Source organism: Camelus dromedarius, chromosome 29, assembly GCF_036321535.1.
Source record: "Camelus dromedarius isolate mCamDro1 chromosome 29, mCamDro1.pat, whole genome shotgun sequence".
Classification (NCBI taxonomy): domain Eukaryota; kingdom Metazoa; phylum Chordata; class Mammalia; order Artiodactyla; family Camelidae; genus Camelus; species Camelus dromedarius.
In genome coordinates, this window is record NC_087464.1 from 25,108,630 (window position 1) to 25,133,401 (window position 24,772).

A 24,772-nucleotide genomic window follows, 5' to 3' on the forward strand; every position below is an offset into this window, starting at 1 on the left:
AAATGCAAATCAAAACTACAATGAGAAGGGCCATCATCAAAATTTAAGTCTACAAATAATAAATGCTGGAGAACACAGAAAACAAACTTATGGTTACCAAAGGGGAAAGGGGGAGGGATGAATTAGGAGTTTGGGATTAACAGATACACACTACTCCTGTATATAAAACAAACAACAAGGATGTCCTGTGTAGCACTATATTCAATCATCTAATAACCTATAATGGAAAAGAATCTGAAAAAGTGTGTGCGTGTGTGTGTGTGTATATATATATGTAAAAAACTGAATCATTCTGCTTTACAGTTGAAACATTGTAAATCAACTATACTTCAATTAAAAAAATACTTGGAAACACATGGCAATATAATTTAATATATATAAAGCATTTTGCACATTATAGAGTGATACAAAGATTAGTTTTTATCAGTTACCATCTTTGAATAAGTTCTCTCTTTTGTCCATGACAGTATTTATCAGACCATTTTTTACACAGTTGGTTGGCTGCAATATAAAACTAAGTTTTCCGTCTTGCTGCTAGTCTTAAAATGGACTGGGTCATAGGAAAGAAGGGAGAGAGGTTCATTTCTGAGTCTATTACATGAGTCACAGGAGATACTGAACCCTCACAGCACCCATTTAAACAGACGACGACTTCATTTTGCAGACAGGGCTACTGAATCTCAAACTCGCCTGAGGCTGTAAGTTTACGAAAGGGCTTGGATTTGACTGGAACATTCATGCCCTTTCCCACACCATAGAATGCAAATTTCTGTAAATATTTTCCCCTTTTCTGTTTTAAGTAATGGAAGAAAAAATGTTCTGTATCAGTGAATACTGAGAAATTCTACTTTGCCATTTTAATGGAATATCTAGTTTTAAAACATAGAGTCGGGGGGAGGGTATAGCTCAAGTGGTAGAGCACATGCTTCGCAAGCACGAGGTCCTAGGTTCAATGCCCGGTACCTCCTCTAAAATTAAAACAAACAAACAAAAAACACTTAATTACCTCCCCCGCCAAAAAAAAACCCCAAAACAAAACAAACAAACAAGAAACATGGAGTCAATACAGATATAGTAAAAACTATAGAGAAAAGTAATAAGGCTCATATCAGAAGTATAATCCACTTGTGGTTTTTTCATTATTCTGATCCAAGGAGGACTAGTGCTTAGGAACTTCAACAGCTATCTAGCCAAAGGGCAGAAATAGTTATGATTTGGACAACTTTAAACAAAAAACTCAGTGGTATTTTTCACCACCACCTGCAGCTGGGTTTACATATGCAGACCTAAATTCCATATGAGACACAGGTTGGACAACTGTGAATATACTTATGGATCAGTACGAAAGCAGTGTGGCTCAGTGTGATAACTGCTCGACCAGTTTTGAATAACCTTACCTCCTGAGTACCTTGAAGCTGGATTTTGCACACTGGGTCCGTCTGACTAAGAGAAGGGAGCACGATCCAGCAAAAGATCTTCTCTGTATTTTGTCTGACACAACATCAACGCTGTGTGGTCAAGCAGGTGTGTACCTTACAGGCTGTTACAGTATCTGCTGAAATAGTACAAGTAGACTTTCCAATTCTCCTGTCATTTATAACTCTAAGACTTACAAAGGCATACTCAAAGTAGCACAGGAGACCAACCTGCGGCACAGCTCAGTCATGCTGTGGAAAAGGAGGCCTTAGATTTAATTTTTTTTAAGATTTTACAAATTTAGTTCAAAAAATAATTTACCTCTGGGATGAATCTTAGGGAGTTAGGAAAGCCTGCTCCCATATGCATTGTTTTAAGAGGGAGACAATCTGACATTTATACAGACACACTTTGCACTCTCTTCATCAGAAAGACCACCGCTTTTTCCAGAGGATTTGCCTCTTTTTAAGTCTACACGAGACGCCTAGTCCACGGTTATGGAAACAATATTGCCTTCTTATCCTTATCTATACTCCCGGCTTCACAAGTGTGTCACCCTCCCCTTGCTGTCCCTCCCTCCCTCCCTATTTACCTCTATGGCTGATCGCCAGCTCCGAATCTTTTATTCCTTTTTTATCCCAAACATACTGACTTGAAGGGGAAACTTTTTTGCTGGCTTTTTCTTTGACTTTTGGTTTCAACTAGCGTTCACTCAGGCCGGCTCTGCAACCCGCAGCTATTTACACTGACTGTGCTTTCCCTTCCTGACTGAAAGCAACTGAGGTACTGCCTCTGTGGTCACTGAGCGGTAAGGTTACTTCGGACCAGGCGGGCTGGGGGCAGGGCTAAGCTGGGGAGGCAGCTGAAATAAATTTCATGGCCGAAGCTAATGTCTGGCTTTTAAATCTCATATGCATTGCAATCTAATTCTAATTAGGAATAGAATCAATGTCTGTATCTAAATACCATAGTTGTTACTTATTTGAAGCAACTCTGAAAAAAAACCCACCAGTGATTTAGGAGGGCTCGCGTTTCTTTTTACTCTTGGTTCCACATTTAAAAATTACACTGTCTGCATTTTGAATTAAGTGAAAGGGCTGACAAAGGTCACTTCTCCCTTACATCTCAAAGACAAACCAGCATTAAGTCTGTAAATTTTAGATACAATAGTCCTCAAATCACCATGACTAACTGGAAAACAATTCTGCCAGATTAAGGATGGAGAGAGGAAAAATGACTATCAGAAAGCAGAAATGTTTATCTGAAGTAACAGGTAATCTTAGCAAGTTATCAGCTTAAGTTTTAAAACTGCAGAGCTTTGGGTGTAAGAAAAGAGTGTGTGTATGGATAGCAGACAAGGTGAAGGAAAGCTTGTTATCAATGCAGAGCAGCAAGTCGACCCACTCACAGCCATTTATTCGAACAAAGTTTCCTCTGTCTTAAAGCACTCCAGGATCAGATGGGGGAAGACGGGCTAACACCATCTCTAGGATATTCAGATCCTGAATGAGGTTGGGTCTTGATTTGCTTCTAGCCAGATGGATCTCTTGAAATACGTGGGCTAAGCAGGAAGTTTCTGGTTCTTCTCTAGTCTTCTTGCATTCCTCTAGACTTCACATATTCCTAATGTGTTTTACAGATCACTGCTTTTCCTTTGGAATAAGCCGAGGTGGATAAGGGAGACCAAAAGGGAATGAATAAACGTTAAGACAGCTTGGTTTTAAGGTTTTGGTACAAAATGTGAAGACATTTTCAGAGAACATACTGCTCTCAGGGTAGGGTGAAAGTGAAACTTTCTGTCAGGATAATGCAGGGGGCAACATTCTTTCAGAAAAAAGCAAGAACCCTAAGCTTCCCTGTACCAGGCATCTTCCCTCAGGCGCCGAGCCTGCAGCCGCCCCACGGATGGTGGCTGCCAGGGAGAGGAGACTTCCAAAGTCACAGGTGTGATTTCAGCAGCTAATCTGCAGCAAGTCTGGCAATGAGGTCCTTCCACTCTGCCCTCTTCTTGGTGATGTAGGAAGGCGTGAGCAGCTGCAGCAGGGATGCTGGCTGCTGCCTGAAGAAGTTCTGACACAAGGCCTCAGTGTTACAGATCACGTACATCCCACAATCATAGCTGTTTTGTTGAGCAGGGGCTTTCTCTTCCACAAAGGCCAGTTTGTCTCCTTTTCTGCCTAAGAAAGCCTCCAGTTTCTCTGCTACCTGCTTTGCATGGACTGAGTTGCTCCTGCTGTGGGAATCATAATGAATAAAGCTATTTTTATCTTGGAGATAAACCAACAAACTCCAATGGGTTCCCCCAGCTGCCTGGTTGGAATTATCATTGATGGCTAAAAACACAACTCTCTTGTGGGGGAGGTCCAGGGGTTCAAGGAACATGGCCATCTCGGCTGGGTTGCCAGTGCACTTGATGAACTGGGTGACTTCCGGGCTGATGAAGCAGACGTGGTCAGAGCAGTCACGAAACTGACTGTTGGCAAAGTACTCAAAGGCAAACCCAATAATATGGTCATTGAGCCAGCTTGGAGGATCCAACAGTGAGACATCTGACTGTCGCAGCAGACTGTCCATGTAACTCAACACCACAGGGTCCATCTTGTACTGACCAGGGCTGCTCAGAAATTTCAGAAGCTGAAGGAGAGGCAGAAGACAATATTTACTGTTGAGTATGACATGTGGCTGTAAAATGGGGATCATAAATAGCAACTCCTCTCACAAAGTTTTGGCGGGTTTAATACAATTGTAAAGTGTTTAGAAATGATGCCTGGCTATAAATAAAAAAAAACCTCCAGTTCATGTGCTTTATGTTACAATTAGAATGAAAACTTTGGAAATTTTCCATCTGAAACAGTAAATGTAGATTTTAAATTTCCTCTTTAAATGCAGAAATTGGTTAACAGTGTAACTGTTAACAGTGTAACTGTAACAGTGTAACTAATGTTTTACCAAACTCGATAGCATTAATGGTATATCTGGCCCTTAAGCGAATATGCGTGGTAACAATGGCAAATTATTTTTATGTTAAACATGAATTTTCAGAGTCTAAAGAAAAATATTAATTACTAAGGGAAATAGTCTCCATTTCAACATTAATTTTCAAGAGATAAGATAAAATATTACTTCCTCATTCCATAATGGAAAGTGACAATGATTAGAGTTGTAGTTAAAAGACACTGTAATTTCAGGCACAGAAAATTATGAGAGTATTACAAATGAAATTTGTTCATGATTCTATGAGCATAAGTCATATAATATGTTTTTGCCCATTTCCCATCTTTAACCCCAAGGAGTAAGATAAAGACTACATGATGTTTATCATGTAAATTAGAAATTGTTTTGGCATTGAAGGTAATGTGGCACAGGAATCAGAAGACCTGGGTCAAGCCCTGGTTCTACCTCTGATTTGCTGGTATCATCCAGAGCAAGTCATTAAATGATTTTATCTTTGTTTTGTCATCTTTAAAAAAGGGCATATGTCTGCTTTATATGCCTCAGAGAGTTGTAGAAAAGGCCAAATAATTTTACTTGAAGGTATTATTAAGAGTATAAAATGTTGTACAAATAATATTTATGTTATTGACTGGATGATCAGACAATCTGGATAGAGCTCCAAACCAATCAATACAAATGAGGTTTGTAAACAAATACTCATTCATATTATCTTATCCAAACAAATGCATGACTCACTCTGAGCAGGAGCAAGACAAGTCATATGAGAAGGCTGACAGGTCATGATCACCTGAGGGAAGCTACTAACAGAGGCAAGAAGTCTGATAAGTGTGGTAAGCTTTGAGCCTAACAGACAAGAGTTCACTGCTGTGCATTGACTTGGCAGCATCACAATATTCTAAAAAGCATAAAGCAATAAACTGTCACATGCAGAGTGAGAGGACAAAGCAAAGCATACTGTAAAAAAATAATGCTACTGTGAAAAGTTGGGCTAGAATAATAACATCAATTAAATCAGTTCTGGCCATTGGAACAGCTGTTCTACCACTTGGTTACACTACTGAAATATTAAAACTTTGTGGTACAACCATTTTCATGCAATCGAAACCCTGCAAAAACCAATACAGAAAAAGAAATATATCCGCAAGAAAAAGAGCTAAAGTAATGAGTAGGTGTTTTGTTCACAAAGTATATCATGATATCAACTACTTCAGAAAAAATTTAAGGCTGTGTAGGAATCTATCTACCTATCTATAAAAATAAGATGGCACAAAGTAAGATTTTCTTAAAAAGAAAGAATAACTTGAGCAGATACATAAACTGGAGCCAGGAACGAACTTAACAAGGCATGGAGCACATTTGTTATGGGTGGGCCACAGATCTGGCTTTTAGCTTTTTGGCAGCTAACCAGAGTGTTAAGTTAAACATTCACAATGTCTATAAAACAAAACAATCGCTCAGGAGAGTTAAAAGCGTTCTCTGTATGAAGGTCAGACGGATTTTTCTAAAGAAATTTTCAGAAAAGACACGGTGTATCATAATGAATGTCCCATAATATCCTGATGAAACATGAAACAGTTTCAGAGGACTGTTTTTTTTTAACTTATTTTTTAATTTTTAATTTTTCAAAAAATAGAGGTACTGGGTTTTGAACCCAGGACCTTGTGCATGCTAAGCACTGAGCTATACCCACCCCCAGAGGACTGTTTCTTATAATTATCCTTAATACTAGCCTGATGGCATAAATCTGGAGAAAATTCTAATTCAAAAAGATACATGTGCCCCAATGTTCATAGCAGCACTTTTTACAACAGCCAAGACATGGAAGCGGCCTAAATGTTCATCAGTAGATGAATGGATAAAGAAAATGTGGTATACACACAATGGAATACTACTCGGCCATAAAATGGAATGAAATAATGTCACTGGCAGTGATATGATGAACCTAGAGATTATTATACCAAGTGAAGTAAGTCAGAGAAAGACAAACATCATATGATATCACTTATATGTGGAATCTTAAAAAAAAAAAAAGACACAAATGAACTGATCTACAAAACAGAAAGAGACTCACAGACATTGAAAACAAACTATGGTTACCAGGGGGCAAAGGGGAGAGGGAGGGCTAAATTGGGAGTTTGGGACTGGCAGACACAAACTACTATGAACAGAATAAACAACAAGGTCCTACTGTATAGCACAGAGAACTACATTCAATGGTTTGTAGTAACTTGTAATGAAAAAGAATATGCGGGTCTGTGTGTGTATATATAGCTGAATCCCTAATGCTGTACACCACAAACTAATACAACACAGTAAATCAACCATACATCAATTGAGAATAAAAAGCACCCCTCAACCCCCACAACCCAGCCTGATGGCAAATGAGCAAACAGTAGTTTAGTAAGAGCAGCTGTGGGGAGCCTAGGTGCTCAGGGGCTGCTGATCTCACTGGACTTAAGATGACATGACTATGCAACGGGAATGACTGCACATGCATCGAGCAAGGCTCCCCGCCTCTCCCCGCCACGGCTTCCACGGATCCCACGACTGGTGACAGCCAGACTGTCCTGCCTGGCAGAACCTGGAGACCTGTCTCTATGCTGCCAGCTGAAATCAGATCCACACCTTTACCCAACCACACAGATAGAAGCCTACAAAGAGAAGAGCACCTGAACAGACAGGCATCTCACCTCAGAGGGAGTGTCCATAGGCAGGGTCAAGATTTTCTTCAGAAAACAGTTTTTGTGTTTTGTCTGATTTTGAAAATATCCAACATACAGATGCTGGGCCAGTCAAGAACTTCTATTCCAAACAGCATGATTGCAACAGTTAACATCAATAAATTCTAAAGCAAATGGAACCAAACTGGCCTTTCGCCAAACTATCCTTGGCCAAGAAAAAGGACTCTAAATTCCACATCTGAAGACTTGAATTTTAGACTCTGTTCTGTTACTCATTGGCTATGTGATCATTAATAAACTACTTCATTTCTTTAAGTCTCAGTTTCGTCTTCTGTAAAGCGAGATTAATACATGACCTTTACATAGCGTATTTGTCAACACAAAATGAAGAACACAGGTAACTAGATTAAAAAAAATAACAAAATAGTATTTCCAGATATCTACTGTATCATCAAGGAATTTATACCTTAACAACTGGTAACTGTAGTGTGCTACATTTAACAAACGTTTATTGAGTGTTTACCATGAGCTGGGGCTGGAAAATCAGAAGGGGAGCAAGATAGGCATAGTTTCTATCCTCACTGAGCTTAAGCCTATTATGTTATAATGAGCCTCTTTTATGTACATATACACCTCTTTTAGTCAATAAACACCAACTGAGTATCTGATATTAGGTGGTGTTGGAGATACAAAGATGTGTCAGGTGGCTTATATTCAATGGAAGAAGAAACCCATAAGCCCCAAATAAAATGAATGGGAATTCCAAAGAGGGAAAGCGCAGGAGAGCTCAGATCAGGAAAGACTCCAAGAAGAAAGTGGCATAGAAGTGGGCTCTTGAAAGGCAGGTAGAGTTGGATGCATGAGAAGGGTATTAAGGAGGCAGAGGCAAGGAAAGTAATACACTTTAAATGTGTAGCCGGGGGTGGGGGGGGAAGTATAGCTCAAGTGGTAGAGTGAATGCTTAGCATGCATAAGACGCATGCATGAGGTCCTGGGTTCAATCCCTAGTACCTCTTCTAAAAATAAACCTAATTACCTCTCCCCCTACCCCCCACCAAAATAAAATAATTAAATAATAAAGTGATAAGTCAATAAATAGACAAATAAAATACTAAAAAAAATGTGTAGTCCAGTCTGGCTGGAATGAAGTGGGAACAGGGGTGTAGCGGAGGGTTAGAGAAAGATTATTAGACGTTACGTGTTGATGGACTGAATGAAGAGGTGAAAAGCTTGGAACTTATTCTGGAAGAAATGGGGAGCCATTAATGGCAATGCTTTGGAAGACTGATGATAATCGGCAGGAAGAGAAAATGGAGGTGGAGATCAATTAGATTCTTATTGAAAGTAAAAGTAGGAGGACATGACCTAAACCAGGGGAGATGGCAGTAGTGAGACAGGCTGGGACCTGGACCCTTTACTGCAGTTCTTGTTCCTAGACAAACGTCTCCTCTAACAACAGAATACACAGAAACTTTAAGGGACTAAAAATAACTGCATGTATGTGCCATTGGAACAAATTACCAGCAACAAGATACAAAAAAACAAAACCCAACTGCCACTTCTGAGGTGTTGGGAGCAAAAGCAGGGTACTGAGCATGATCCAGCCACAAAGCACCACCAAGGGGGTGGGCAGACGAACTGAGCTGCCCCTCCGGCCTGACCCACAGGCCCCCGCCTACCCTCACCTCATTTAAAGGACCAGATCACCCCCGCTCAGGGAGCGAGTAAGGGAAACAGTTACTTGTTTTAGTTCCCTCCTGCTAAGGCAGGAGTCCCAGTAGAGCTTTGCCTGAATTTCTTTTCTGGGCTCTTACCAATTTTCATTGATTAAAGAGTTCAAGACTGGGCTGGTAACAGAAATGGAGAGGCAAGGAGGAAAAGATATTGCAGACAGAGAATTAACAAGTGATCAGAAGAGGGCAGATAAGAGAGAAAAGAATTAAGACATGGTCTCGGGGTTTCAGCTGGAATGACTAGAAGGACAACGATCCCATCAGTAACGGGGTGAGGGAAAATGAGATGGCAAGGACCTAGCAAAAGAACCAGGAATCACGGAGAACCGTCCTAGGGACATTTCCCTTCTATATAGTGAACACTGTGCTTGGCATAGCTGCGGTACAGTGTTTGCCAGATGAACGACACATTTTAACAAGGGAGTCAGAGAATACAGATCAGGAAAAAAGGAGAAATAAAGCATTTAAAGATTTCTGCATTGTCTATAACACCCCCATTTTTGCTCTGATTTTGTGTTTTGTCTATTTTCCTCTGTTGATTGATAGTAGTTCCTTTAGAATGAAAAGATTACTTGGTCTTGGTGGACAGTAAGGAATGCTGGAGAGTGAATTGAGGAGGCAATGATTTCCTCATAGTTCTACTTGTAAAATCCTATAAAATATAGTATACGTCTATGTTCTGGGGCCAGGAGGCCTTGAGTTCAGACTCTGACTTTGCCACTTGCCATGTGTGTGAGACCCTGGGCAAGTTAATCCTCCTCCTTCTGGGCTTCATTGTCTTCATCTGTAAAACAAGGTAAGAGCAAAACCTGTCTCAGAGAGTTGGTTTTTGAATTAAAACGTGAGTAAACAGACTCAGCACACTGGCAGACAGCAAGCTCTCAAAAACGTTTGTTTCCATCCTTGTTCCCTGTATTTGGGTTGGTAATAATGGACTTCAAAGATTTCTTGAAAATAAAGAATCCATTTATCTCTTTATATAAAGCTACAAAGTCACCAAGGATAGATCTAGTCAGGCCATGACTCTGCCCTCTTGTGCTTTACCTTCGGCATAAGCAGAGTGAATGCTAACTCCACATAAAATTGTTCTTTCAACCTGAGCGAAGCAATGCTGTTAATGTGTTGTCAGGATACACAAACCTTGTGATTTTAGGGTTTAATTTATTGTATCTTCCAACTTCTGTAGCTAAACAAAATGAATACTGAATTCATAGTACATAACACTTCCTAAATATTTAATTTTAACAAAAGGAAGAGACTAGTTTTTCATATTAATCCTAAAATCCTTAAAATGCATACTACTTGAATATTTCTCTTTATTACAAAAATAGGGCAATTAAATAAAAAAAAATAGTAACTTGAAGGGAAAATTTATAAATCAGTAGGAACAATTCTGATTACTTGTTGATGTAAGCAAGGGAAGAAGCTGCAGGTTCAGCTAAGCTGGAAGTCAGCAGACCTAGGATTCTGTTCAGATTTACAATTAACCAGTTGTATCTGAAGAAATCATTTTAAACCTCTGGGTCTCAGCTTCATCATCTGTAAAGTGAGGTTTGCACCAGAAAAATAGTAGTTCTAGCCAGGGATGCACATCAGAATCATCTATGGAGATTTTAAAGAACGTACATGATGAGGGTAGGGTCTGGGTACCTGTATTTTTAAGATGTTTTTCCAAGCATTTCTATGATTTCTAAAAGTCTCCTCTAGTTCTAGGGTTCCACAATTCTAAGCTCTCATCTTTCCCAATTTAAAAATCTTGCCATTCTCTTTAAAAATCCTAAAAGTTTTCTAGTTTTCTAGTCAAAGGGTCAATAAACCACAGCCCACAAATCAGATGTGGCCCACTGCCTGTTTTTGTAAATAAAGTTTTATTGGAACAAAGTCATACTCATTTGTTTACATATTGTCTATGGCTGCTTTTGAGCTATAAGAGCTGAGTAGCTTGCAAAGCCTAAAATATTTACTGTTTGGCCTCCTAGAGAAAAATTCTGCCAATTCCTGTTATAGACCACTATCATGTACCCCTCTGTAAATGTCTAGGTTGAATTAATTTTAAGAGCTTTTAAAGGTCTAATAAAGCATTGGGGGTATTTGTTAAAATATCTTAAAGGCAGTTTCCAAGTAGATTAACCTTTAACTAGAAGTGGTACTGCTGTTTCAATCTGAATTTTTGATGAGAAAATGCTTAAAAATATTAATTACAGTGGATATAAATAAGAAGTGTCTACTATATAGATGCATAAATACCCATTTTATAAGATCAAAAATATACATGAAGATTTTAATTAATAAGCATTTCATAAGATAGGCAGCAATTCTCACAACTGGGAAAACATGCCTGTGGTTATTGAATGAAGCAGTGATCAAGGTAAGTTTTACCATAAAACTCCAAAGAAAAAATGCTACCCCAGAATTGTGACCTTTATTCATTTTCCCCCTAATTATTCAGCAAGGGTTCCTTAAAAAAAAAAAAAAGGGAACAGCTTTCATTCAGTTATGTTTTTAAAAACGTTACATGCAAAGTGCAGCTGTCCTACTCATTTTAAGCGAGGATTGAAAGTTAGTTTCTAAATGCAGTTCCCCTTTCCCTTCCTCACTCCCACTGGCTTTTACTTTAAATTATATCAAACTGCAAACGCTAACAATGTGGTCTGTGCTCCCCTAACTGAATACATGGCTATGTACTAGCAGGTATCCACAAACACACACACCAAAGATCAGACACAAGCTAATCCCAGTGCATCTTCCTAGAGCTTCAGTTTCACTAGTTTTGGGGGAAAAAAAGCTAAGCACATTAACCTTAAATACTTTAAATATTTTAAATACTTAAAATATCTTAATCAGTAACTTACAATATCTTATTAACATAAACATGGATATTATGTAGCATAAAATGCAAAATCAGCATAGATTTTTAAAATAAGAGATTCCCAGAGAACTGCACCTGCGGAGGGCAGCTCTCTCGGCTCACTCACTCTGCGCTGCCAGCTTGGGTACTTCCGTGAAACAGTTTAGTTACTCCCCATACTCGATATGTCTATAACATAAACCTCAATTCTTAGGAACCAGATTCCCTAATAATTAATAAAGGCATGAGCACAAGCGGTTAAGCTTTAGTAGCCGGCATGTGTATAGGAGCAATATGTGTATTGAAGCAAATGTATTCATTTGGTCAGAATATATTTATTGGTGTTTTCTGTGTGCCAGTTTTGCCTATAGTAATTAGACCAGAAACTGAGCCTAACACTGTAAAGTGAAATACAGACATCACCCCTGAGCTTCTGACTTTCTTCATCTCTCACATCCAGTCAGTAAGTCCTGATGATTCTACAGACAAAATGTTCTGAATCTGTCCAATGCTTTCCATCTTGACTACTATCACCTTAGTCAAATCCATCATCATTTCTTGTCTGGACCTATCCTAACAGGTGTCTTTGCTTCCACTATCGACCCCTCCAGTAAATCCTCCACACAGCTGTCAGAGTTGTTTAAAAATTTAAGTCATGCATGATCACACGGCCCCAGCTACTTCCCCGATCTCATTTCCTACTACTTGTCCCCTTGCCCACTAAGTTTCAGCCACACCAACCTTCTTTTTCTTCCTCAAACACACCATGCTTTTTCCTCCTAAGGGCTGGGGTACTAGCTGTGTCTTGACCTTCTTGTAGTTGGCTTTATCTGTTAGGTAGATTTCAATTTAAATGCCACTTATTCAGAGATCTCCCATGATTAACCAAATAAGAGACTACCAGTCACTCTATTATCCTCTAATTTCAATTCCTTGCATAGCACTCACGGCTCTCTGATAGTTTTCTTGTTTGTTTCTTAATTCTTGCCCCCTGCTACCAGGCCAAATATGTACACTCCATGAGCCTAAAAGAATAAGGGACTTTGCCTGCCTAAATGTATTATTTTGGTCTCCTGGACTTAGAACTTGTTAGGCAGATACTCAATAATAATTGTAGAATAAATGAATAATAGATTATGGATTCCAACATGATATAAGTCAAGCTCTGCAGAGAAATTTTTACATCTACAGAGTCTTAGAAGTGTAAAGGCCTTTACTATCCCTTCCTACTCCATGTAGAAATTTTCCATGTCTGCTCTCAGGGAAGTGTGCAGGAGCTTGACTTACAACTAGCTGTGTGATATTGGAGCAGAAATAGATAAATCAATGAAACAGCACAAGAAGAAATCCGTGCATTTTTAGAAATTTAAAATATAATGATGAAGACCAATGAAAGAAATTATGGGTTATTCCAGTCTCTCAATGAACACAATTTTCTACAGCAGTGCTATCCACTAGGATTTTCATGACGATGGGAATGTTCTTCATCTTCAATGTCCAATCCAGTAGCCACTGAGCACCTGAAAGTGGCCAGTGTGACTGAAGAACTGAATATTAAATTTTAATCAATTTAAACTTAAATTAAATCCCACACATGCGTGGGTAGTGGCTACTATTTTGGACAGCACAGTTCCATGAGCTTTCATAGGGATTTCTGGAAAGAAAGTTTGGGATTCACAGATACACACTAAAACTATATATAAAATAGATAAACAATAAGGAGCTACTGTATAGCACAAGGAACTATATTCAGTTTCTTAGAATAGCATATAATGGAAAAGAACCTGAAAAAAAAGAAGTGTGTATATGTACAACTGAATCACTCTATTGTGTACCTGAAACTAACACTGTAAATCAACTACACTTCAGTAAATAAAATTTAAAAAGTTGTATACATAAATTTATTGACACAGAAAGATGTTCATGATATGCTATGAAAAGAAAGGATAGATGCAAATTTGTATAAAAATATACACAAAATAATCAAGAATGACAGCTCTCCAGAGTTATGTACACTTTTCTTTAAGAACAGAATTTTAATACTTTTTAACCTTTTTCCTTCTAACTTTTGTTACTGACTGCTTTATTTTTACCCCTTTTTAGAATGAGCATGTATCCAGTAAATGCAGCTATTTTCATTCAGGGGAAAAAAAGCACCACCTCCCACTCTTACACTGCCCTAAACATGCCTGTTTCTTCAACCTACTAGTCTCACTTTTGTCGTCTGAAAAAACCGTAAGTCTAATCTCTCTTCTACACATTTTCAAACACAAAGAGTCAAAAATAATCTGATGGTTTATTCAAAATAGATTATGTTGAACTTCTAATTTCTGATTCCATTTGCACTTTCACAAAAAGAATCACATCCCAGACCAAATGTGCTTCTCATGGCAGCATAAACAGAAAAATTTTCAGGAAGGAAGCTGAAGCCTTATTTTTTGGTTTCAATTTCCCCTAATTAAACGTTTCCTTTTAATGCTAGCCTAAATCATCCAGAGAGTTGCATTAAGTGGCACGTAAAAATTATCATCAAGATTTATATAACCCTCCTGAAGACAGAGATTAGATTTTACTCATCCCTGTTCAATCTTCAGTCCTTGACAAACTGGAGAAGTTTTAATAAATGAATATTTTTCCTGGAAGTGAAATACATTTTGAAAAACTCTTAAAACACAAATTTGTTATAAACATAGGAAGATTTCTCAATTTTATAAATTATTTATGTATTTGAACATATACCTTTAACAGGAATATTTTACAAATAGAGGAATTTAGCTCTCAAAGGAGAAAAACCATTTGGGTGTGTTGATGCTTGGTAACTCCACTGCGATAAATTCCACTTGGCCCTATCTCAGGCCAGGGAGATAAGACTAGGGAACCTTTTAGGATTTCTTCTAGCACCAAGGCTCTCCACTTACTGTTCTGTTACTTATTAGGCATGTCTATCAATGGTTAAAGGGTCACTGACCAGAAAAAGAACGCTATTCTCAGTCTACTGTTTCTACCTCAAAAGTGTCACAAATTTTTTCCATTAGCATATAGTTCGTGTAAACGTCAGCCTTTTCTTAACTTGACTTTGTTTTGCTTAAATTTTCTGAGAAATGATTTAACACAATCACAAAACTTGAAATGACTGGGATTGTAAATACAGTGCATAGGGTGGTCACTGGATTTAATGAGAGGTCTGAGTAAGATAATATTTTATAAAGGTGTGGAAGGAATTTTATTTAGTGTATAGCTGATACACCTTAGTGATAAGGTGTGGTCAAGCTAAAGTTATAATCTTCCTGGTTTCATAAATAATTACTGTGTTTAGCACACAGTAACTATATGCCAATATATAGTTCGAAAGAGTGAAAAAGACGTCATCTGTTATTCTTGTCTTGCAGATTTCAAAGCCTGGTAAGTTATCTTTTTCACATATAGTTATGAGGTAAATTGTTATTACAAACTCCTAATTAATGGGTTTCAAAAATGTGCTTGGCACATTGTAGGAGCTCAATAAATATTTAATGAACAAATGAAAGAAATAATGAATTTGTGTTTTACTGTACTGTCCTGATAGGAAAACAGGGTTTGATGGGACAGTTATGACATATAGAATTCTGTCTTAGCAATTTTTCCTTAAATGTTAATTAACATGAATTCTTGTGAGTTATCTGACCAGGCCTGAATTACGTATTATTAAGTAGGACAAAACATTTCCAGCAACTATTCACTTTAACTGCTAATGTAAAGTGCTAGGTTGCTGCAACAAGCAGGAGAGAGAAAGTTAGAACCAACTGAGGCCAGAAATCCCCTAGCTACTGTTCTGAAGGAATTTAAACTATCACACTGCTCTGAGAGAGCTATTATTTATTTGCTGGCCATCAGGGAAGGCAGGAATAAGGTTTTTAAACCCAATTTATACGGGTTTAAAGTTGGGACAATTGTTTTCAGTACCAGGACTGAGTTTCAGTGTTTTTATAACAGATGAATGTGTGAAGGGGTCGTCATTGAATTGGAAGCCAGGGATAGAAACTTCCAGAGATTTTCTATAATAAAAATGCTTAGAAACCCTCATAAGTTTCAAGTATTCTCTCTGCTTTAAGACAGACCCATTCCCCATTTACCTAAAAGAGACAGATGAACTGCAACCTCTACATAAACTTGATTTTCAATCTGCATTGAACTGTATCACTACCCAAATGGTCTCCAATAGTTAGATGAATAAAGTCAATACAGCTAGTCATGCTGAAGAAGGTACTCCCTCAGAGAATCTGGTTCAGAGAAGTTAAGTAACTTTATATTACTCATTTGGATTAGAAATACTTGGACCTCAAATTCAATTTTTGGAGTATGTTTTAAAAAGCACATAATTTGGGGACTGGCTGGGATTTGGGCAGTAGGTTTTATACAGTCTGGCAACTGATCAGTTTCCAAAGAGATGGATTACCTGGTCCTTGAGGACTTCCTTTTTTTTTTTTTTTTTTTTTTTTTAAAAACTAACGAATTTTACTCATCCAAGTGGTTCAAGGAACTAGTGGGGAGAGGAGTCTTGACGTTAAAAAGTCAGAAAAGTAGGACTTAGAGGTGTAGGAAGAATTTAACCAAGAAAGGCGTTAGCAACACCTGGGAACCTAGATAAATGGTACAGCCATCGCTCATCAGAAATACTAACATCATTTATAAAACAGAAGAATGGGCTAATCTCTTGACCACATAAAATGCTAACTGACCTCCACACTGTTGTACACATCCTTGTTGAAAGGTATATAATTGATTTCAGTCTGTTTCTTTAGATTGGTCAGTCACACTTGGAAATAAAGGAATTTAGTAGACTCTTTAGAGATCATGTTATGATAAAATTTAGGTTTTAAAAAGTTAATTATTTATTGGTCTAGTCTCTTCATTCCTATTTTCTCTTTTGATAATCTAACCTACACATCACAGGTAGATTAATTTTCCAAACAGAACTCTAATTACATTATTCTATTCCAAAACTTTAACATTTCTCTATTGTCTACCACATTAAGTACAAACTACAGCCTGGCATTCAATAATTTCCACAAAAATAGCCCCAATCTATCTTTCCCAATTTTCTTGTACTCTTCCACACATACAAGCTCAGTTCTCCTACTGGTCCGAATTATTATGCAACAGTGGATCAGTACCAGATACTGCCAGTAAGGTATACAAAAAGAATAGCCAGTTTCTCACTCCCAGACCAACAGAGATTGAGAATTGAACAGTGCTCAAGTACCTCTCGGAAACACGTTTAATCTGTCATGCTCTTGCTTCAAACCATTACAGTGAGCTGTTTGTAAATCTAGGATCCATGGGCCAAGATGTGGCTAGAATTAGGGTTCCATGGACTTGGATTGGGAAAAAAAACGGCATCTTTATTTTCAATACATTTTAGTTGAAATTTAGCATTCTCTTTAATAAGTGGAGGCAATAATCCACAGAAGTATTAGCAGTCTCTGTTTTTGTAACCAGTAGACATACAGTATTTTCATACCACATTAAAGTTGTTACAGGTATCTCAAAATATAACTTATACTCACCACTATCTTGAAATTACATAATTAGACCCGCTGCCAGATGTTACATAATGCATAAGGAAGCACATATATAACTACATCATGCACTTGCTTTAACATTTTAAAAACTTCTGGTAAATATGATTTCATTTATGTTTCTACGTGTTTTATTTTTATACATTTAAAAACATCATTCTGAGTTAGGGTCCACAGGCCAGGCTGCCAAAGTGGTCCATGGCATAAAAGAGGTTGTTATAGATACGTATTAATTGCTTATAGTATATAATCTAAACACTAGCATGGAATTCAAGGCTCCTCATTATCTGTTCCCACCCACTTTATCGTCTTTGTCTCTGTTCCACCCCTACTTTCCATACTAAACTCTAGTCTTAACCAGACAATAGTGACTCTCTTATCTAGCGGCAGATAGACAGGTTTTTGGATTAACCCTAGTTAATAGACAGTAGTCATGAACTTATACAGACCTTCGACGCCTGCCAAGTGAATTGTTAGTTTTGTTTTCCCCAATACTAGTGCGGTCCTAACAGTGCTGAATCATAAATACCTTTGTATCTCATTCCTAACTTAAATGATTAATGAAATGAATAATAAAAGATACTAAATTGGCAAGGCACTGACTGTATGTAGTAATCTCTAGGGGAAAGCAGTCAGTCTTTGAATCTCAAAAATTGGCTTAACTTTGATTTTCTGATAGAAATGAGGATACCCTAAACATCTAAGGCTGGATCCCCAGCTGATAAATCCTGGACGGAAGGGAAAGGGAGAGGAAAGACAGGAGTAGCTGAGGGGGACCTGATAAAGACTGAAGGATGGAACTATGTTGAAGGGAAAGGCAAGAGTGATTCCTCCCATTTCCCAGAGCAGTTATTCAAAACCTTCGTCACTCTAATCAAGCTACCCATTTCATCTCCAACTCTGCCTCATCAAGTGACTCCCATCTTAATGTTACAGAGCCAACTCCATCAACCTGCCCTCCCCTACTTCCCATCCTTTCCTTTGCTCTAGCTTAGCGGTACTAAACCCGCAGCCTTAAAGTCATCTCAGGAGGGTTTTTTTTTTTTTTTAATACTGATGCCTGGGTTTGCTTAATTGGTTTCAGGTGGAGCAACTGCATTGGTTCTATTTTTAAAACGTTTCCCAGGCGATTTTAATGTGCATACAGGGTTGAGTTCCGCCAGTGTTCTTGGCTCTATATAAATGAGTCACTCTCACTCATTAATTGTCCACTTCTCGGTTCCATGGTACACTTTCATGCTTAAGAGTCTCCCATCTTACATTGTGGCCCACGTGATTATTCTTCATCTCATTACTTCACAACGATGTTTCTTTAAAGGGTAGCCTACAGCAGTATGGTTTTCACCAGCGATACTCTATTCCAACAACTTTTCACTCTTCCAGCCAGGACTGTCATTTGCTTTTGTACCTGAAATCCTCTCTGCTTCTATCTCCTCTTACACTTCTTTGACCAGCTAGTGCTCACCAGCCTTTTAATACAAATTAAGAATGATCCAAAGGTCACCCTGGAAAGGGTTTCCTCAGGTCCTTCAACACGATCGGGGGCGGCGGGGGGGTTCGTCTATGCTCAGAGAGTATCCGGGGCTCTTTTTTCTCTATTACAATTTTACTTGACTACCACTGCCGATTCTCTCCTGGTCTCCGACATAACACAGCAGTTAAGAAAGCCGAAACTATTTCACTTGCTTCTGACTTTCCGGAGTCTAAGGCATGGAAACCGCTCAGTGAAAAGTCAGAGGAATGAATGGAAAGCAGAACTAGGAAGCGGAGGTCGGGGGCGGGGAAGTGCGGGGGAGGGGGCGTGTGTGGAAAAGGGGCGGGGGGAAGACTGGCGACGCCGAGGACCCCGCGACAGAACTGGAGAAGGGGCACAGATACGCTAGGTCCGCGTGGGCGGCAAAGCGGCTCCCTGCCTGGACATACCGACCCACAAACCGAAGTGCGGAGGCGGCTTCTTACCTGCCTCTGGCCTCACCACCCCAACCAGCTTTCAGGCACCTCTGTATTGGCCGGAAAGCGAGAGCTACAGTCGCAAACCCAGACTTTTCTACCCCAGCATTGCGACATTCCTCTCCGGTAGAGAGACAATCTAAGGCAGATTTCCCAACTCTGCCGTAAGGTGAGGAAGAAAAGTTTGGGCGGGGCCGCCCGGGGCGGAAGATAGGGGGCGTGTCAGCGCAAGCGCAGGCTGTACTCGCTGGCGGCATCACGTGCGAGGGCGGGGCCGGGCGGGCGGGCCGGCTCCGGCCGGCCGTAGGGGGCGTGGGAGGTGAGTGCGCGCGCGCCGGCTCGTCTGCAGCCCGGGAGTCGCGCGGGGCGGGGCCGCGTGCGCGGGGCCGGGGGCGCGCGGGCCGGAGCGGACTGGGACGCGGCGGCGGTTGGCGGCGGCCGGTGAGAGTCCGGCCAGCACTGTGAGGGGCGGCGGCGGAGCGCCCGCGGCGCTGGCAGAGGCGGCGACAGCGGTCGAGGCGGCGGTCCAGCGCGTGCTCTCTGGGCGGGCGCGGCGGGCGATGTGCCTGCCCAGGCCGGGCGGAGTCTCTCTGACAGGGCGGGGGATGCGCGGCGGCCGTCTGCCCGGACCCTGAGGCGGCTGGGCCCACCCGCTGGGGACCGTGCGACCCTCTGTGCCTTCGGCCTCTGCCGTCCCCTCCGGCCTCACCGGGGGCCGCGGCTGGGAGGCGGTTTCCGCCGAAGAGAAGGGGGCTGCGGTGGCCACCGCGGCGGAGCCCGAGGTAAGACCCGCCCCAGCCGCCCAGCGGCCCTGCCGCCCGGCCCGGCCCACGTCTCGGTCTCTCCCTTTGGCCCCCGCGGAGCCGCCCCGCCCCGCCCAGCGCAGACGCGCCCGCGAGTGGGTCTGCCCCAGAGCCTCCCTGACCCCGATCGCTGCCCCGGGCCCCCTGGGCCCCGCCTACTGTGCCTTCCGCCGGTCGGACCCCGTGCTGGCCTCCAGCCTCCCCGCAGTCTGTCCCGGGCCCACGCCCGGCACACCCCACTGGAGCCCGCTGCGGACTCTCTCAGGACTTAATAAGGCCTCGAGACGCTCATCCTTCGTGAGCGCAGACGTAGTCACAGCCCCTCACTCCCAGTGACGGCTGCCCCCAGCCCTGCGACCCCCAGCTCCCGGGCAGATCCACCGCTGCCCACCCCTTCCCTGTGGGCCTGTTCATCCCCCGGCTCGCTCACCGTCCAGCCGGTGGCTCTTCCTCCACCCAACTCGGCTTTCAGATGGTCTGTTTCGAGATGCTCTTACCTCCCAGGAGATCTGGTGTCGCCCTTGGCGGCGGCCTCTCCCCCAGACCTCCTCTCCTTTTATCTTCTCCGCGGTCGTGAGCCTTTCTTTGGTTGAAAGGTCTTTGCCGTGAGATCCTGAAGGGATGTTCGCTTAGCTTAGTGTATTCCCCACAGTGGGGCTTAAGGGGAGCAACTGACACCCGTGTTTGGAGGGTTTAGTTTGGTGGAGAGAGAGCGCTTGGAAGCCCAGGGCAGGGGGTGTGTGCTTTTGTAAGGTCGCACAGCCTGCTTCTCTTCTTGTGTCTGCCGTAGGACGCGTGGGGTGGTCCAGATCTGACATTGTAGGGACTTCTATAAGGATTAAATCACACAACACTGATGAATATAATTGTGTCTTCATGTACTATCACTTGCTTCACCTCGTAGACATTTACAGATCTTTTGCACTGTGTTTGAAGGATACCAGGGGACTTTTTTTTTTTTTTTCATTTGCTGTTTTCGAATTTGCTGGAAAAGTAAGATTTGTAGCTATCCTTAACCGCTGAAGATTTTAATGTGAATTTAGTAATAAAATTCTGCTAGCGGGTGCTGCTGTCTTCCTTTTTCAGGGAGCTGGTACAGTTCTCATGCAGTGTTCACTGATGTCATTACCAGCAGACTTCTCAGCAGTAGTAAATATTGAATAAAATGTTTGTTGAACTCCTGAGCTGTCTAAAAGGAAATGTGATGTTATACCAAATGATCAGTGCATATTTTTAATGTTGGTATAGGGATGAAGTATAGAGAGATTTTTGTAGTCAGTACTTAAAAATTTTTTATTTTGTGTGTGTGGAACTGAGGAGGGCAAAAAATCACATTAAAATTATAGGGCATGACCAGACATTGTATGAAAATCTGAAGGTTCAGAAGAGTGCACAGTAAAGCGTTTCTCTTTCTCTTATCCTCCAACCACTTATTTTCCCTGCTTGGAAGCAACGATTATTTCATCTTTGTGTGTATCCCTCCCATGATGTTTCCAGCAGACAAGTGTACACATTTATACTCTTAAAATGCACACAGAGAAATGCTTGCATACCGTACACTGTGTATGCAGCTTTTTGTCCCCACACTTACTAATAGATCCTAGAGATCCCCTAACAGCACTACGTTTGGAAGTGCCTCATTTAATGGCTGGATAGTGTTCCGTTTTGGTGGTCTTGAGGTTATTTTCAGTCTTTGTTTTTGCAAACAGTGCTGCATGCTTTTCTCTTAAATATATCAGCTGTTATATGCATGTTTTAAGGAATTTTCAGGATCTGAAGAAATTTCCTGATGATTCTTTTGGGGTGAACCTACAAAAAAAGATATAACTAAAGTAAGTTTCTCATTGAACTTCGGAGCTTCTATGGAGTGACTTGCTTTGATGGTGACTGTAATATTTATCAAGTTATTGAAGGATTTACAGTAGGGACTGAAATTATCAGATTAGCATTTTTAAAAGGTCACTCTGGCTGTTTTGAGGAGGGTGGATAGAAGGATAGACTAAAAGTGAAGGTGAGAATATCAGGAGGGTAAATGATGATGGTGGGTCTTCGTTTGGGTTTTGAAACTAGACAGGATTTGGTGGTTTCATTGGATTTGGGATTAGGGAGAGTGTTCATAGAGGGTAAGATCTAGGTTTCTAGCTTGTGCCTTTATGAGGGACAAATGGAATTTTTCTTTTTACTTTTGTCAAGAAAGGAATTCAATTTGTGACATGCTGAGTATAGGTGATTATATTTTTATTAGATGTAGGTGGCCATTAGGCAGCTGGGTTTGTGGCACAAGCTCATTATCAAATTCTGAGTTGGCAGTAATGGATTTGGGGGCAAAAGTTAGGTGAAAGGAGAAAAGATTGCAGGGCAGAAACCCACATGTACAGTACAGGTAGAGTTGAATGTCAAAGCTAGTAAATTATGTGATTAAGTACTCTAAAAAAATCTTGTTATTGCAGTTTAAACATCAGAAGATTCATTGTCTAACATACGGCTTTTTAACAGTATTTTCCCTTAGTGGTGTATGGTTCATGAGGGTAATTAACTTAAGTTTTAAAAAAAGTAAAACTTCAGTAGAAGTTAGAAATATAAACCCCGTATTTTCTAATCATTTAGATTATACTATTGCCCAAGTTTGTTCAATCTTTAGTGTTTACAGAGAAGTGCAGGAGCTTGGAACATGTGGTTTGTCAAGAATATTAAATTTTTTAGTTCATGCTTTTTAGTTATATTAGCTTAGTTTAAAATAAATATTAGTCAGATTTTTCAGTCATGTTTTAAAACCGTAAGATGGGCTTAATATATTTATTCCTTAATCTGGAGCTGCTGTGTAGGGCTCTTGCCTCTACTCTGGTCCCCTGTAAATCACTGCTAGTGGACATCTCCACTTGGATTCACATTTCACAAGCACTTCATGCATGTACAGAATAAAACTCTTCTCTGCCTCTCTTCCCCTTCAAAAGGTAGAGGTAGAGGGAGACAAACTGCAACAAAACTTTTCTTTTGATTTCTTATCTTGATGAATGGTATCTCTCCCCTCAGGAAGCCTCAGGAACCTGGGAGTCATCCTCCACTCCACTCTGTACCATACATGCTACTGACATCAAGTCCTGCACATTCTCTCTCATGATATTTCAGATCATTCCTGGTTGCTAGTTTTGCTGTGTTTTAACCCTAACTGTCTGTAGGGCTTCTGTAGTGCTCTCTGAGTGGTCTTCTTGTCTTCTTTCCTGCCTCTTGGTTTGCCGTTCCTCTGGCTCGTTCTCTGCACTGTTTGTTGCCAGAGTAAGTGTTCTAAGATGCTCTTTTAGTTAGGCTCTTTCAATTGCAAGGAAGAGACTCAAGTTACCTTAAGTAATGGAGGGCTTATCAAATGAAAACATGCACAAAGGAACCCAGGAAAAATTAAACAACTTGGTCTCAGAAGAATGGGACCTTAATAAATAAAACTAGAAGCAGGAAAAGACAGATTTCATTCTAGTGCTCTTAGCTACTCTTGCTGTTTTTGTATTATTTTTTCCTCTCTACTCTGATTTTCCCCCTTCTATGTCATAGCTTCCATTTATTCCTAATTTCTGCCTCCTTATAACTACTGTGTCACTCCCATGCCAACATTTTGCCTCCTGGCTACTATCGTTTTAACTTGAGCTCCTGTTGCTAACTTCTTCTCCCTAGGATTTTCTGGTTTGAATTCTCAAGAAACAATTTTTTTTTGGCTCAACTTTTTTACTCAGGGGCTGCTAGCAAGCCTGTGTACATGGGTTACATGGGTCATGTGACCACTCCTGGCCATTTAGCGTTGGCTGTGTGTTTATTTGTGGGGTGTGGGGCAGGATCATAATGGTGAAAAACATGGGACAGAGTGCAGGCTGACTTCTCAAAATGGGGTTGCAAACATGACCGGCACCATAGTTGACATAGTACAAATAGAAATCTAATCATGTCCTTTTGTGTTGAAAGGTCTTTACTGCTTCCTTGCTGCTTTCAGGATAAAGCTTAAACTGTAGCATGACATGTATATGAGATCATCATGATCTGACTCTTACTTAAAGCTTTCCTTCCTTGCTCTCTTCCTTAAATTCTTTCATCCACTGTTACGGAGCTTAGGCTCCCTCTCAGAAAAGATGCTTTCTCTCTTGTCTTTGCTCACTCTATTCTCTTTCCTGACTTTCTCTTCCCTTTTTCTTTGCTTGGCAGTCTCCTGTCTGATCTGTAGAACTCAGTTCAGATGTATCTTCAGGAAGCTTTCCTTCCAGGTTAAATTAGGTGCCACTCATGTAGGACGTAGTGTTTGCTTCTTTTGTAGCTCTAGTGAAATCCCTAATAGCTGGTCTACTTTACTGAGCTGGCTTCTTTGGTATCAGTGCAATACAGCAAGGCAGGTTTTTAGATTGAGGATTTTTAAAAAAGAATATGCTTATTATAAATTATAATGTATAATATCATAAATGTGCAGCTCAGTAAATTTTCACTAAGTGAATACACCAATATAACCAACACCCACATCAAGATACAGGCTGTTTCTGCAACTCTACAAGCCACCTCATGCCCTCTTCTGGTCACTAGCTCAGTTCAAATTCAGTTTAATTTTAAATGGGAAAACTCTTTAAGATACAGATTTCTCTACATATTTTGTGTGTATCTTTAGATACACAAGAGACATAGATAATGGAATTTTGATCCTATGGAAAGAGCATGCATAATTTGTGTTATGTTAGAGACGTATAGTTTTGGTATATTTTTGTGCAGTAGACAAATGCACAATCACATAATATTTTAGTGTTCAGTTATGGAATGTTTGTATTTAGGTAGATTTCCTTGTTTATACGTTTAGTAT

General features: G+C 40.4%; 2 protein-coding genes across 9 annotated transcripts in view; one reads left to right on the forward strand and one right to left on the reverse strand.

The window, feature by feature from the left end:
• Positions 1–350: 350 nt before the first annotated feature.
• SENP8 (SUMO peptidase family member, NEDD8 specific) lies at positions 351–20,513 on the reverse strand. Of its 4 annotated transcripts, none has more exons than XM_064480752.1 (2): positions 20,442–20,513; positions 351–4,050 (listed from the first exon to the last, which is right to left on the reverse strand). In XM_064480752.1, the coding sequence occupies exon 2, from the start codon at positions 4,012–4,014 to the stop codon at positions 3,376–3,378; it is 639 nt and encodes a 212-aa protein (XP_064336822.1). In that variant the 5' UTR covers positions 4,015–4,050; positions 20,442–20,513; the 3' UTR covers positions 351–3,375. The 4 variants fall into 4 exon arrangements, with proteins under 4 accessions (XP_064336822.1, XP_064336821.1, XP_010976238.2 ...); XM_064480751.1 differs by lacking the exon at positions 20,442–20,513 and adding an exon at positions 20,375–20,399; XM_010977936.3 differs by lacking the exon at positions 20,442–20,513 and adding an exon at positions 19,151–19,272.
• The window catches only part of MYO9A (myosin IXA), a 175,473-nt gene continuing 170,224 nt past the window's right edge, over positions 19,524–24,772 (forward strand). For all 5 annotated transcript variants that reach the window (XM_031440897.2, XM_031440899.2, XM_031440904.2 and 2 more), the window contains exon 1: positions 19,524–19,923. The gene's annotated coding sequence lies outside the window, so the exon portion shown is untranslated. The remainder of the gene's footprint in view (positions 19,924–24,772) is intronic.